The 14,067-nt window shown below is 47.9% G+C and overlaps 1 protein-coding gene across 1 annotated transcript; it reads left to right on the top strand.

The window, feature by feature from the left end:
- The first annotated feature begins 20 nt into the window (after nt 1-20).
- Nucleotides 21-13,789, top strand: DNAJB11 (DnaJ heat shock protein family (Hsp40) member B11). The gene is made up of 10 exons (XM_082057151.1): nt 21-216; nt 345-501; nt 3,686-3,783; nt 4,703-4,835; nt 5,712-5,854; nt 6,392-6,474; nt 7,606-7,663; nt 8,225-8,336; nt 8,658-8,817; nt 13,363-13,789. The coding sequence occupies exons 1-10, from the start codon at nt 149-151 to the stop codon at nt 13,425-13,427; spliced, it is 1,077 nt and encodes a 358-aa protein (XP_081913277.1). The 5' UTR covers nt 21-148; the 3' UTR covers nt 13,428-13,789.
- The last annotated feature ends 278 nt before the right edge of the window (nt 13,790-14,067 follow it).

Here is a 14,067-nt window from a genome sequence, read left to right on the forward strand (position 1 = left end):
CGCTCTCCTATTGGCCGGCGGCGCTGGCCGGGCCCTGTTTCCCGTCTGATGGTGGCCGGGCCGGGCGGGTGGTTGTGGCGCCGCGGACCCGCCTGGAGCCGCCGCTTCCCTCAGCCCCGCCGTCCCGGGCAGGTCCGGCCGCTCTGCCATGGCCCCCGGCTGGCTCGGCCGCCTCTGCCTCCTGCTGCTCTGCCTCTGCCAGGAGGCCGCCGCCGGGTGAGTGCGCCGGGCCGCGCCGCCGGGCCTGCGTGTTCCCTCCCTCAGCGCCGGGCCTGGGCCCGCACTCCGGGCTCGGCGCTGACAGGGCCCCGCTGCCCTCCCCTCTCTTTCTTCTCCCTCCTCAGGAGGGACTTCTACAAGATCCTGGGGGTGTCCCGCGGCGCCTCTATCAAGGACATCAAGAAGGCCTATCGCAAACTGGCGCTGCAGCTCCATCCCGACAGGAACCCCGACGACCCGCGGGCGCAGGAGAAGTTCCAGGACCTGGGGGCGGCCTATGAGGTGAGGCCGGGGGCGGCGGGATCCCCCCCGCCTGCGGGGGGCTGTGGGGAAGGGTGAAGTCGTGACTCTGTTGGAAGGAATTTGGGGAGCTCTAAGTCCTCTCAGCCCTTCCCAGGTCGTGGAGGGTGGACGGGGTTCGTGGTAAAACGTGCTGTGAGCATGAAGCTGAGCTTGGCCAATGACTTGTTTCATGAGGCTTCACTATATAGTGTTCAGGGGAAGGTGAGCGCTGAGGCTGTGGCCCTGTTGGAAGGAATTTGGGGAGCCCCAGACCTCCCAACCCTTCCCAAGGTGTGGAATGTAGATGGGGTTTATGATAAAATGTACTGTGAGCATGAAGCTGAGCTTGGCCAATGACACGTTCCATGAGGCTTGGCTCTGTAACATCCAGGGGAAGGAGAGAAGTCATGACCCTGGTGTAAGGAATTTGGAGAGCCCTAAGTCCTCCCAGCTCTTAGGTTGTGGAGAGCAGATGCGCTTCATGATAAAACATGCTGGGAACACAAAACTGAGCTTGGCCATCAACTTGTGTCGTGAGGCTTTATTTTATAACATTGAGGGGAAGGAGAAGAGTGAAGTCATGACCCTGTTGTAAGGAATTTGGAGACCCTAAGTCCTCCCAGTTCTTCTTAAGCTGTGGAGGGTGGACGGGGTTCATGGTAAAACATGTTGTCAGCATGAAGCTGAGCCTGCCCAATGAGTTGTCTCGTGAGGCTTTACTCTGGGGAAGGAGAAAGGAGAGCTTCTAGGAAATATAAAGACCTTTCTATAAGGTGCAGGCACAATACCTCCTTCCCTTATATTGAATTTCAGACATTCTACTAAGTGAAAAACAAAGGTAGGGAGGCTGTCAGGCTGATGAGAGAGCTCTTTCTGTCAGCGGACAAAAAGAGGCCTCAGTTCACTTAGCCAGGAGAAAGTGAAGGTAGCAAGTTAAAGTTATTTATGAGTTATTAATAGTTCTTTGGGGAAGAAATAGAGTTGTGTCAACTGTAAGTATTGGCATGTATAGGGCCTGGCTGTAAGTCTGAGCTGATAGGAGGGGAAAGGTGGTTGGTTTGCCTCTTAGAAGGTGTTAAGATGGGAAAAATAAAGGTTAATCACAAATGCACGAGGCTGTCTGTTGTTCGCATAATAAAATAGTAGTGTACAAATGATACTTGACACTAATAGCCCAGTGCATATAAATCACTTATAGAGTCCCTTTGAAGGAGTCGAGCTTCCGAAGCGAAGGGTTTCTGTTCTCGGTCCACAGCTGTAGCCTGGCTTGTGTTTCCATCCCTGACGCTCCTCAGATATGCAAATATAAAATAAATGAGGAAGTGAGAGAAACAGCTTGAATGCTTTCCTCTTTGGTCAGGAAAAAAAACCTGTATTCACTTTATTTTTATATCAGAGCCAGGACTTCTTTTTAGTTCAGACTTATCTGGCTGAACTCTGGCAGGGAAATTGGTGAAGGTAAAGAATTTCTTTTGGTGGAAAAAAGTGTTTGCCAGCTGTCATTTGCAGCATCTAAAGATTGATGCATGTGATTTACTTCAAAGCTGTGGTGTCATTTCTGTGAGTTGGGATTGTCATATCTGACAGTATTTAAAGCATGGGGAGTGTTTCTCTCCCTCTTACTCAAGCTCCAGTTTAAGTCTAAACAGCTGAGAGTACTTTTTCTATTAAAAACATTGGGGAGAAAGTGGTTCTAAAATCCAATCAGTAGGGATTGTGGTGGCAGGAATAGCCGAATATTCATTTTATGCACAATAACCATATCTGCGTCCCCCTAACCAGGGTATTATTGCTGCACAACAGCATCCTTGTTCAACATAGAGTGTGGAGTTCTGTGTTAACACATGCAATGAGCTCTTGTCAGGTGCTGATGAAAATTAAACTAAGAAACTTCCCTTTAAATTCTTTATTCATGTGTGTTTTGCTGGGGGACATGCATCAGAATATTAAAATCCAGTATTGATGTAAATCTCTAGCAAAGCCTTCAAATAGATTGTGGGGAAAGTAGGTTAATTAAACTACTCTGTCTTCATTTTAACAGCCAAAGGAATTTCCACCCTGGTCTGAACACCAAAAGGAGACAAGTCCCATGAGAGGGCACTGAGACTCCACTACGTACAATCAATAGCCTCAGGGTGCTTTGGGGATGGAGTTTCCAGGGTATTTTTTCTAAGCTGTGGTAGCTTTACTTACAAGGCAACCTCATGTAAAAGAAACAAGAACTCTCCTCAAAATACTCTAGATCGTGTTCTGGAGTAGTGATCTCCAACAGGCTGCATGAAGAAGGAAAATGAAGGGAAAAGCAAATATTTTGTCGTCTTAGTTGTATTGCCAGTGGTATCGCCAGGATTGTGCAGGACTCTGCTGGAAGAATTTTGCTCTGACACCAAGAGATCACGGAATGAAAAGCTTATCCCAGTTTTGGGAAATGTGCTTCTTAATGCAAAACCTGAAGGGACAAAGGGAGAATTGAGCTCTTACCTACTAGATGGAGCGAGTAAAGTCACTGTTGGTTTTTTTTTCCTGTTGCTAGAACTTGTAATCTTTACAATTTGAGGCTGGTTTTTATTGTTGAACCATCTTTTCCACCTGTTTAGTTGCTTTTCCACTCCTCTCTAGCCTCCTGAAGGCTAACCTGGCAATTGTAACCTTCGCAAACACGATCAATGGGAGAGGAAGGGGAAGGAAGACAAAATGTGATGGGAAACTTCTGAATCTCTGGGGGAGGAAAGAGCAGAGATCAAGACTTAGGAATTAAACTCAAAGCTTTACAGTCTAGAAAGCCCTGCGTGTTGGGTTGTGTTATTCTGCCTCAGTGCTGAAGTTACTTGTAACTTTTGCTGCCGTTAGGAATGAGGCCCAGCAGTCAAACTGGTGCAGAGTTACCATACTGAGTAGGTTCAGCTTCGTAGCAAACTTGCCATCGTTGCTAATTGTTGCGAAATAGGAGCCAGAGAAATACACGTTCTGTGTGTGTGTGAAGAACAAACTGAGAAACAAGGGTGGTATTATATGGGTTTTCAGCACGTCCAGCTTTGTAGGAACCAGTTTGAATTATGCCTTCAGATTCTTTTTTAATCTTTAAGATAAACTCAGTATTGTTAATATTTTGTGTTGCTTCTGCTGCTTCAATAAACTAACGTTTAAATAGACTAAGGTCCTGTCTGCTTGTTCCCTGTGCCAGGTGCTGTCAGACGAGGAGAAGCGGAAGCAGTACGATGCGTACGGCGAGGAGGGACTGAAGGACGGACACCAGAGCTCCCATGGAGACATCTTCTCCCAGTAAGGAGCTTTTGCCACTTTAGGGCTTTCTTACAATTGGAATTTTAATTTTATGATGTTTGACGCCGGCAAAAATCAACGTTAAGGGCTTTTACGCAGTGAGGAGTCACTAATCTTCAAGAAACAAGTTCACAGGTGCTGCAGCTGCATTAAACATGTAGGAACTTCCGTTCTCTGGTGTGTAATTGATGTTTAACGTGTTGTCACACATCATGTGTGCGCATTGGGAGTCACTTTTTCTTTTGCTCAGTAATGCTTTAGCGACTTGCAATACATTTCAGAGCAACTGTAGATTTTTGGATCGTTAAAACCTGGAAGCACTTGCACGTAGCTCAGGCAGAAACTGATCTTCTGTTTGTTTAAGGCTCCTTTGGTTCTGCTAGGCGCAAATTTACTAACAATTCTTAAAGTTGCTCTTCTCCTGTCGTCCTTCTGGGTGAGAACTTGCAGAATCTTCTGATGTGTTTTGAGGAAAAATACACAGACTTGCTAGGGTGTTTTATTTTCATCCCCCTTGTCCTCAAACTACTGAAAACTGACCTGTTAGTATTGACTAGATGACGCACTACTCGGAGTTTGCACGTTGTGCTGGTAGCTGAGCCACACTGCAGCACGGACACGACTTCCCTTAGACCATGGGCAGATTTTGACGTGTTGGCATTCAAGTCCTGCTCCAAAATTCAGGTTTTTTAGTACAGAAAACTCTTCCAAAGTGACCGCTTTGTTTGAAGGCATTTAGCGGGTGTCCTCGAGGAGCAAAAAGTGGGATCTGGATTTACTACAGTGTTTTTGTGCTGCTCTATCAGGGTCTAGAAGGATTTGCCGAGTAGTACATTGCTGCTGCCTTGGCTGTCTTTTTTCAGCAAAACCTTATTTAATCAAAATTCCTTCCTGAACTAATTGATGTGCTTTACTACAGCTTCTTTGGGGACTTTGGGTTCATGTTTGGAGGGAACCCTCGCCAACAAGACAGGAACATTCCCCGAGGGAGCGACATCATCGTGGACCTGGAGGTTACGCTGGAGGAGGTGTATTCAGGAAACTTCGTAGAAGTAAGTTGGACCTCTTGCCTGTCACTGTCCCCAGCGTGTCCTCAGGTTTGAGATGCCTAGCCATGCTCGAAACGATATCTTCTCCTAAAGAACAGAGCAAAAATGGAGGTTTGTTTTCTCAATACCTCGCAGTGGCAGTGGAGGCTGTTTATTCCTAGCAAATAACACACAGCAATACATTTATTCACCTGTGCTATGTGGCAATTTCTCTATAAAAAGATGCTTCTTGTGACAATTGGCTGTCAGTGGCCACCTATAGCTTTTTTTATTGCAGTAGCCCAGTTGAAAAGGGTGTAATTGTTCTCTCTCTAGAACTCAGTGATAATTGAGCGCCCGTTCGTAAGCCTCAAATTCCCTTTGCAATTCTTGTTGAGATTTTCTGAGGCCTCTTTATATGGCCAAATGTGTCACTGTAAATTTGTGGATTACACACTCGGCAAATGTTTGGTGGCTTTTTAATTTATTTTTTTTTAAACAAGCTACATTTCTGCTGCTGACAATCCCTGCTGTTCTGCATGTTAGAATTTGTGTTGAGTTTTTATTGTGTTAATGGGGGAACTCCAGATAATTTTGCCTGTCATGTGGGACAAGGAAACTATCATAACCAAAGTGTGAGGTGTTTCATCTTAGTGTCACCTTTCCTATCTAGAAAGGTCCAGGAAAAACAAAATGCCAATAGTGCTGTTGGAAAGAGTTTTTCTGGTATGTAATGTGTGATCAGCAAGGTGAAAAATATCAGAATGCTTCACTGAGGCTGTTTGGAGCTACTATGGGGGCAGCACATGCAAAACCAAATGATGTTCAGGTTGTTTGAGAAATCCAGAGCATTGGGGAGACCCCGGAGTGCTGGTGTTGACCTCGTCCTCTTCCCCGCAGGTTGTCAGGAACAAGCCGGTGGCGAGACAGGCGCCCGGCAAGCGGAAATGCAATTGCCGGCAGGAGATGAGGACCACCCAGTTGGGTCCGGGACGCTTCCAGATGACTCAAGAAGTCGTTTGTGATGAATGTCCGAACGTCAAGTGAGTTTTACGCTCTTTACTGCTCTGTGGGTGTTTATTCTAAACCTGCCACTAGATGGAGGAAAGTATCTGTACTCCCAGTAAGACCCCGGGAATTTGGAAGAACTTAAGCTTCATATTTCTAAGGAGCTGGACTTTGTTCTTAGAGATGGCCAGCTTTGTTAGATGTAGAGCTCCCCAATTTGCTCTTTCAGCCTCTTACTCCTTGAACAACTCCAGTGGTAGTTCCACAACTGAATGTGAATAAGCAAAATCAGGAAAGCCAAGAGTTCCCAGCTGGGAACAGCTGGACTTGGAATACTGTGGTGCAGTCGCACATCTGGATGCTGAATGTGCATTTAGGAGCTTAACCTTTTCCTTCTCTACTAGGTGAGTATCAGCAGACAAGAAAGGCAGCACTTGCCCTCCAGATTTAGATGTGAGCAAGGAGAGAGTAGGTGTTAACTTGTGGGGGTGTTCTCATTACCCCAATGATGTAAATTGGTGTGTCCACCTTCTGTTGAGATCTTAGTGCTCACTTGCTCTTCCCCTTCACAGGCTGGTGAATGAGGAGCGGACACTGGAAGTGGAGATCGAGCCCGGCGTGAGGGATGGGATGGAGTATCCTTTCATTGGGGAAGGTACGTGTGTGGGCTCTGCACAGCTGCTCAGCTTGGATTTGCTCCTTTTCCATCACGCAAGGCTGGTTTTTATAGCAGTGAAAGTGCCCAAGCCCTGCTTTGGGTCACCTGTCAGCACGGCTGGTTTTAAGTGCTGTGTCCTCTGCAGGCTTTGGAAATTCCAGAGGTTGAGGGAGGGGATTCTGCCCCTCTGCTCTGCTCTGCTGAGACCCCCTGCAGCTCTAGGGTCCTCAGCACAGGACAGACATGGACCTGCTGGAGAGGGGCCAGAGGAGCCACAGAAATGATCTGAGGCTGGAACAGCTCTGCTGGGAGGACAGGCTGAGAGAGCTGGGGTGTTCAGCTGGAAAAGGGAAGCTTTGGGGAGACCTTATTGTGGCCTTTCTGGACTTAAAGGGGCCCATAAGAAAGATGGGGACAGACTTTTGAGTAGGGCCTGTTGTGACAGGACAAGGGGCGATGGTTTTAAACTAAAGGAGGGAGGTTCAGGCTGGACATGAGGAAGAAATTGTTGTCCCTGAGGGTGGAGAGAGCCTGGCCCAGGTTGGGCAGAGAGGTGGTGGATGAACCATCCCTGGAGACATCCCAGGCCAGGCTGGACGGGGCTCTGAGCAACCTGAGCTGGTGAAGATGTCCCTGCTCATGGCAGGGGGGGCACTGGGGGAGCTTGGAATGTCCCTTCACCTCAAACTGTTCTGTGATTCTTTGTTAATCTGATTGACGCTCCAAGTTCCACTCCCTTTGCTGGTACTCAGGGCACACACAGAAATAAGCTCTAAATGTGATGGTTTAGATAACTCTTGAGTAGGAACATCTATTCCAGGGTTGAGTATGTGAGGGAATCCCCTCTGCCCAAGGAGATCAAGTCCTTCAACATGGAAAGGACATCATTAATATGCAGGCAAGTCTTTTAGAACAGCAGAGAGGTATGAGCTCGGTGAGTAAATACTCCAAGACCTAGGTTCTTTCATAACAGGTATGTGTAAGGCAGGTTTTAGTCATGTGAAGATGAACTTGTTTTTTTCCTTTAGCACGTGAGCTGCAAATCTCTCTTGTGTTTAATATGCTGCTTGTTTCTTCAGTTGCTGCCAACTATCTCCTTTAAACAGAGCTTTTCTTTCTCTTCAACAGGTGAACCCCACGTGGATGGGGAGCCAGGTGATTTGCGCTTCCGAATAAAAGTTCTTAAGTAAGTAACTGGCCCAGTTAGACCCTTCTTTCTGGTTTTACTGGGAAGGAAGCTTGCAAGCAACTTTCTGGCCAGTGTTTCTCACGTAGCTTTATCCTTCAGCAACTTCGGTGCAGCCGCGAGTCTGATACTCAGGGCTGTGCAGGATGTTAAACCCTGATGCCGCTGCAGTAGCTGGATTCAGCAGTCTTAAGATGCTGCGATAATTCCGCTTTTATTTTGTTTGGCTTGAATTCTGACATGCAGAAGGAGCTCCTGTGTGAATCACATGGAATATCTCCTTTTTCCATCAACATATATCTCTCTTTTGTAAGGAAATGCACTACTAAAGAAGCTGTGTGAGTCACAACTTCTTGACACGCCTCACCACTCATGGCCCTAGAAATAGAAAGGTTATTAGTAGTATATATCTCACACAGGAAAATGAAGTTAAATATCATTCATTCTTCACTTCCTCTCCAATTTGTGAATTCTCCAAGCTCAAAAATAGAGGGGAGGAAGCTAAAGGACCTATTTTCCTATGGGGAAGGAGGAAAGTTCCAATGTCTCTTATTTCCCCAGGCACCCAGTCTTTGAAAGAAGAGGAGATGACTTGTATACAAATGTGACGATCTCGCTGGTCGAGGCACTTACAGGCTTTGAAATGGATATCGCCCACTTGGATGGGCACAAGGTGAGGCAAGGGGTTGTGTGTAAATCCGATTTAACCGCAGGTCTCTTGTGCTGAGGGTTTTGCTAGAGACTTCCAGACCAGTTCCATGGATCCAAAACAGGCTCAGAACAAGGGGTGCACAATGTGGGTCTGGGTACAAAGCTGTCACAGCAGTGATTTTTGTTAGTTCTCATGTGTCCTGACAGTATTATTGCTTGGGCCCCTTGAATATCATTGATTTTGGCAAAGAATTTACATCAGTTGAGAGCTTTTCGGTGGGTTGGAAGGGGTATTGGGTGCACACACAACACTAGTAACATTGGAAATTTCTCCTGTCTCTAGGTTCATGTTGCTCGGGATAAAATCACAAAACCAGGGGCCAAACTGTGGAAGAAAGGAGAAGGTCTTCCAAATTTCGATAACAATAATATCAAAGGCTCCCTAATAATAACATTTGATGTGGAGTTCCCCAAAGAGCAGCTGACAAACGACCAGCGGGAAGGTGGGTGTTTTAAAGCTCCGTCGCAGCAGTGGGGCTGCACAGACCTCTCGCCAGAGCTGATAAGAATTTGGCACGACGGAACCAGCAGCCCGTTGCGCTCAGGAGGAGCTCTGCTTCCCCCGTGCCCCTTCTGCAACATAACACAGTTGGCCGATGCCCTGAGATTAACTTCCGTTTCCCTTTGAAGCGAGCGAGGTCGGCTGTTGGTGTTGTAGGGAACCAGATTAGGCTGGGATGTAGCACTTGGCAGGTTTGCAGGCGCTTTGTTTCGTTGCCGGCCATCTGTCTGAGCTGAACGGTGTCCTGGGCTCAGCCTCTCTCTGTGTTGCCTGTGGTGGGATGGGATCACAAGCTGTTTTCTAGCTCCTGTTTCCACTTTCTTGAAGGCAAGACTTTTGAAAATCGATCTACTGTCAAAGGTAAAGAGTGTTGGGCAGCATCAGGAGAAGGGTTGTTCCCCTCTACATCTTCTACCCTAAGTACTTTGTGGCCGTGTAGAATCATCTTGGTTGGAAGAGATCCTTAAGATTGAGTCCAACCATACCCCACCCCTGGCACTGCCCCGTGTCCCTGAGAACCTCATGTCCGTCTGTCCAGCCCTCCAGGGATGGTGACTCCAGCACTGCCCTGGGCAGCCTGTTCCAATGCCCCACAGCCCTTTGGGGAAGAAATTGTTCCCCACATCCAACCTCAACCTCCCCTGGCGCAACTTGAGGCCGTTTCCTGTCATCCTGTCACTTGCTACTTGGGAGAAGGGCACAATGCGGATGTGTGGTAGGAGAGATCTGCCCTTCAGCTTCAGCAGTCAATTAAAACTCAACGAACTGCACGGAAATCCTAAAATTAAGAGGAGGGTTTGTGCTGTACTCGTAGCTGGAAATTCCTCTTTGCTGCAGCAGCCTCTGCAGCAGGTTCTGCTGCTCTGCGCAAGGCACCAGAGGAGCCATCAAGGGCCATGTCCTCTGCTACAGGGTAAAGAAATTTCCTGGCATGTACCAGTGCAGCTTTTCGGAAAGTTACCTTCCCCAGAACTTCTTCCTGCTCATCAGGCCTGTTGTACTTTGTTCTTCCAAAGGTGGATTCTGGCAGCTGTCCTGGTAGAAAGAGGCAAACACGCAGCTTTCCTTGACTCTTGGTGTTTGCAGAGGGAAGCCAAGCCCTGGGTGAGCTTTTCTCAGCCCTGTGACACTCTCTGCTGTGTTGGTTACACTGTGATACTGTTCAGAGATCAGTTGTCCAGCGCTGAGCGATGTTCTGTGCCTCTGGGCTGTGCTTGGAGTAAACCTGCTTTGTGTTTTGGCCCCTGTTGCTTTTCCTCCTGGTCACAAGCATGTTGTGCCCGACAATGGCATCAGCGTGAAGTCCCATTCCAGGCTCTGCTGCCCTCCTTGAAGCTTTGTAAGTTGATAGCACCTTTCAAACAGATGTGAGGTTTTTCCAGCTGTTGCTCTTGATGGTTTGTGAATCCACTGGGCAAAGAGCAGCAACATAAGCCTGAATGTCTGTGAAAACCACTTGCACACCTTTATAGATCTCCTGGAAACAGAGAGGTGATAGTACAGGCGTGAGTGCGTTCAGAGACGGAGCCTTTGGGTGTTTCACCCCATCCTGATGCAATTCCCCACGTCCCAGGGGATGGTAACAGGGTGGGCAGCCAGCTGTGTGCTAGAAAACCTCCAAACATCCAGCGATGGAAGGAGTTTTTGGGAGGGAATAGGTCTGTCCACATTGTACAGGAGCAGCTCAGCGTACTCATTCAAAGGAAGGCTGCAAGCTTCACAATTCAAAACATCCCTTTTTTCTTATTGTTGGCGGTGGTCCTAATTTCTTATCTCCCCACCATATGTGCAGCTCCTGGGGCAGTCAGAAGATACTCTGACTCCGAGGGCACCGCTCTGGTCAGCCGAAGCTTTAGAGTCAGGGAAATAATATGCTTGTTTTCCTGCCAGTGTGACATGGTGGAATTTATTGCCTGTTGATCAGAGGTGACTTTCTCTTTGACGTATCCCCCGTTCATCTCTACTGCCATGTGTTTATCGCTTTCTTTTTGGAGCTTTGGATCCAAAGCTTTAACTCTGGGGTGTTCAGTGAGGCAGCAAAGTGTCCAGGCTGGGTTGTAACCTCTCATCTGTTGGTAGCGTTAGAAAATTCTTGACGTTTGCTCTAGTAAAAAATGCCTGAGGCTGCAGTAGTGCCAAATATCAGGAATCCTGCCTGGAATTCCTGACGGAGCACCAGAAATATCCTGTGTGCTAATGAGTGTGTCCTTCAGGCCAGCAAGCAACTGCTTAGAGCTCGCTAGCAGGAAACGAGGTACGGGAATGGTGCGAATCCTGCTTTTTTCAGGGTTCCTGGAGCTCACCTTTCTCCAGCTATGTCCTTCCTTTCAAAGAACTGCACATGCAGGAGCCACATCCTTGTCCTTGTCAGCCGGGAAGTGACTTGGAGCTTCCTTTGTCTGGGGGGGAAGTGATTTCTCTGGATTCTCTTCAGGAGATTCTCCTCTTCAGGAATCTCTGGGCAGCAAGCAAGAGGTGTCAATAGTTTTTGCCTGGCAAAGAGCCATCTTGGTTCCAGTGATGACCTCCAGGACAGTTTTCCAGTATTTTAACGAGGCTACCGTAACCTTATGCATCAAATTGGTGGGTTTAAAGGACATTTGTAGCCAGAATGATTTAAGGATAGACAAGCAGGACAAGGTTTGCAGCGAGACACACTCTCTTTTAGCTGGATTTCCTGGAAGCTTGGGGGTTTTTATATACAACAGATTGGTTGATTTAATTACTGATCTTCCCTATCCCTGCCTGTGTTAACTTAAAGTTAACAACCGCTGTGGTATTTTCTAGGGTTTTCTCCCCAGGAACAAGTGCCAGGAGCAGAGGAAATGGCCTCAAGTTGCACCAGGGGAGGTTGAGGTTGGATGTGGGGAACAATTTCTTCCCCAGAGGGCTGTGGGGCATTGGAACAGGCTGCCCAGGGCAGTGCTGGAGTCACCATCCCTGGAGGGTTGGACAGACGGACATGAGGTTCTCAGGACATGGGGCAGTGCCAGGGGTGCGTTGTGGTTGGACTTGATCTTGAGGGTGTTTTCCAACTAAAATGAGAGTGTTTCTCTCTGTTTTGGTTCCTGAGAGCCCTTTGTAAGGCCGGCCTGAGCTGCTGTGCCCCAAGGGACCCCGTGTCCAGTGTGTGACCATGCTGACTTTAACAAGGGAGTCCCCTCCGATTATCTCTGGAAAAACAGTGTGATACATCCCTTCTTACCAACCTGTTTCCTCCACTTTGTGCGGATTCGCCCTTTAAGCAGCAGCGAAGCCCTTTGCCAGCCCTTCCCTGGCAGTGCTGACCCCAGGAGATGAGCTGTTATTAATAATATTACATTTTGAAGGGCTGACTCACTCTGCTCTGGTAAGAATTTGATACCCACAGGACCTCAGGGCAGCCGGTTCATTGAAATGTTTTATGAATGGGCTTGGAGAGCTGGGGTAGGTGGTGTTTGTAAAGTCATCTCGACTGAAGATTTTCAAGTGTTCAGTAGGATACTTAAACACACAAATAAGTTTGCTTCTCTTACTTGCCTTCAGGGGTTGCTTTCAGTGGACAGGAGTGTCCCCAAGCACCTTGTTCCAGTGTGAAAACCTCTGCTTTCTAATTCTTCCTCTGGGTTTCTGGAGCTGGAAAGTCCAAAGGACTCAAACGTTGCTTTCTCCCCATTGTATGAGCAGAATCCTCTTGGGCTGCTGGGAAGATGAGCTGTGTGAATTAGACCCTGGAAATACTCCCGAAAAGTATAGGAAAGCGCCAGAAGAGCATCAGTAACCTCGGTGTCATTACTCCTTGTAGGAATCTGTTGTAGGGAACCAGATTAGGTTGGGATGTAGCACTTGGCAGGTTTGCAGGCGCTTTGTTTCGTTGCCGGCCATCTGTCTGAGCTGAACGGTGTCCTGGGCTCAGCCTCTCTCTGCGCTGCCTGTGCTGGGATGGGATTACAAGCTGTTTTCTAGCTCCTGTTTCCACTTTCTTGGAGGTGAGACTTGTGAAAATCCATCAAGGGTAAAGAGTGTTGGGCAGCATCAGGAGAAAGGTTGTTCCCCTCTACATCTTCTACCCTAAGTGCTTTGTGGCCGTATAGAATCATTTTGTTTGGAGGAGACCCTTAAGATTGAGTCCAACCACAATCCACCCTTGGCACTGCCCCGTGTCCTGAGAACCTCATGTCCGTCTGTCCAACCCTCCAGGGATGGTGACTCCAGCACTGCCCTGGGCAGCCTGTTCCAATGCCCCACAGCCCTTTGGGGAAGAAATTGTTCCCACATCCAACCTCAATCTCCCCTGGCGGAGGAGGAGGGACCTGGAAAGCTCATCCAGTGCAATCCCCCCGCCGGAGCAGGAACACCCAGATGAGGTGCCGAAGGAGCAGGAGCAAATCTGTCGCACCGCTGGGTTTGGGGGCGTTTTTCCTTTCATTTTCATCTTTTCCACGATGCTCTCAGAGTACCACAAACTCAGAGCCCTTCTCCGCTAACGCTTTCCTTTCTCTCGCAGGTCTCAAACAGTTGCTGAAGCAAGGACCGGTGCAGAAGGTGTACAACGGATTGCAGGGCTATTGACCTGTGGCAAAACGGGACTTAACGTGAAAAGTCAGATGTGTTTGCAAGTCTTTTTCTCCTGCCCACCGTAGGACGGAAAACAGGGAGGGTGGGGCAATTGTTGAGGTCTATATAAGTTTTATTTTCTTTGTAAATGGTGGAAGTGCTCAAACGAGTTGGAAATACTACCCTTTTCAGGACACAACTGGTGCTGCCTATCATGTTCCACATCCTGGAACAACAAAGAGACTCCTTGAGGGGAAAAAAAAAAAAAAGGTGGGGAAAGCAGTTTTAAATTCCATGCAGATTGGAATCTCTGGTTTTTAAATATTTTGATGTGACTTTTCTTGACCATCCTAACATATTTTCATAGCTTCTCCCGCTTTTTATGTCCTTTGTGTCAGTCTTTTCCAAGTTCCCGTTGGTTTTGGTGGGCTTTTTTGTTAATCCCAGCCTTTCCTTCCCTTCCCATCCAAGTCCAGAGCGTGGGGTTGGTTCAGAGTCTGCGTTTCTGGGGTGGTCGCTGTTGGGAGTGGGCTGGCGTGGATTATGTTGGACCCCACGTATGGCTGGGAAAACAGAGGAAAAGGGTCTCTTAAGGCTCCTGTGCACTCTCTTAACTACCAAGTAGTCCTCTTGTCCCAAAAATTAATGTTCGGTT

This window comes from Streptopelia decaocto (genome assembly GCF_964273445.1).
Source record: "Streptopelia decaocto genome assembly, chromosome: 6".
In the NCBI taxonomy this organism is placed as follows: domain Eukaryota; kingdom Metazoa; phylum Chordata; class Aves; order Columbiformes; family Columbidae; genus Streptopelia; species Streptopelia decaocto.

Excerpts from the sequence above, each read along its gene's own strand:
- DNAJB11 (XM_082057151.1), top strand. The coding sequence starts at position 149 with ATGGCCCCCGGCTGGCTCGGCCGCCTCTGCCTCCTGCTGCTCTGCCTC. Across the intron at positions 4,836-5,711 it reads ATTCAGGAAACTTCGTAGAA|GTTGTCAGGAACAAGCCGGT; the intron begins GTAAGTTGGACC and ends TCTTCCCCGCAG. Across the intron at positions 8,337-8,657 it reads CCCACTTGGATGGGCACAAG|GTTCATGTTGCTCGGGATAA; the intron begins GTGAGGCAAGGG and ends TCCTGTCTCTAG.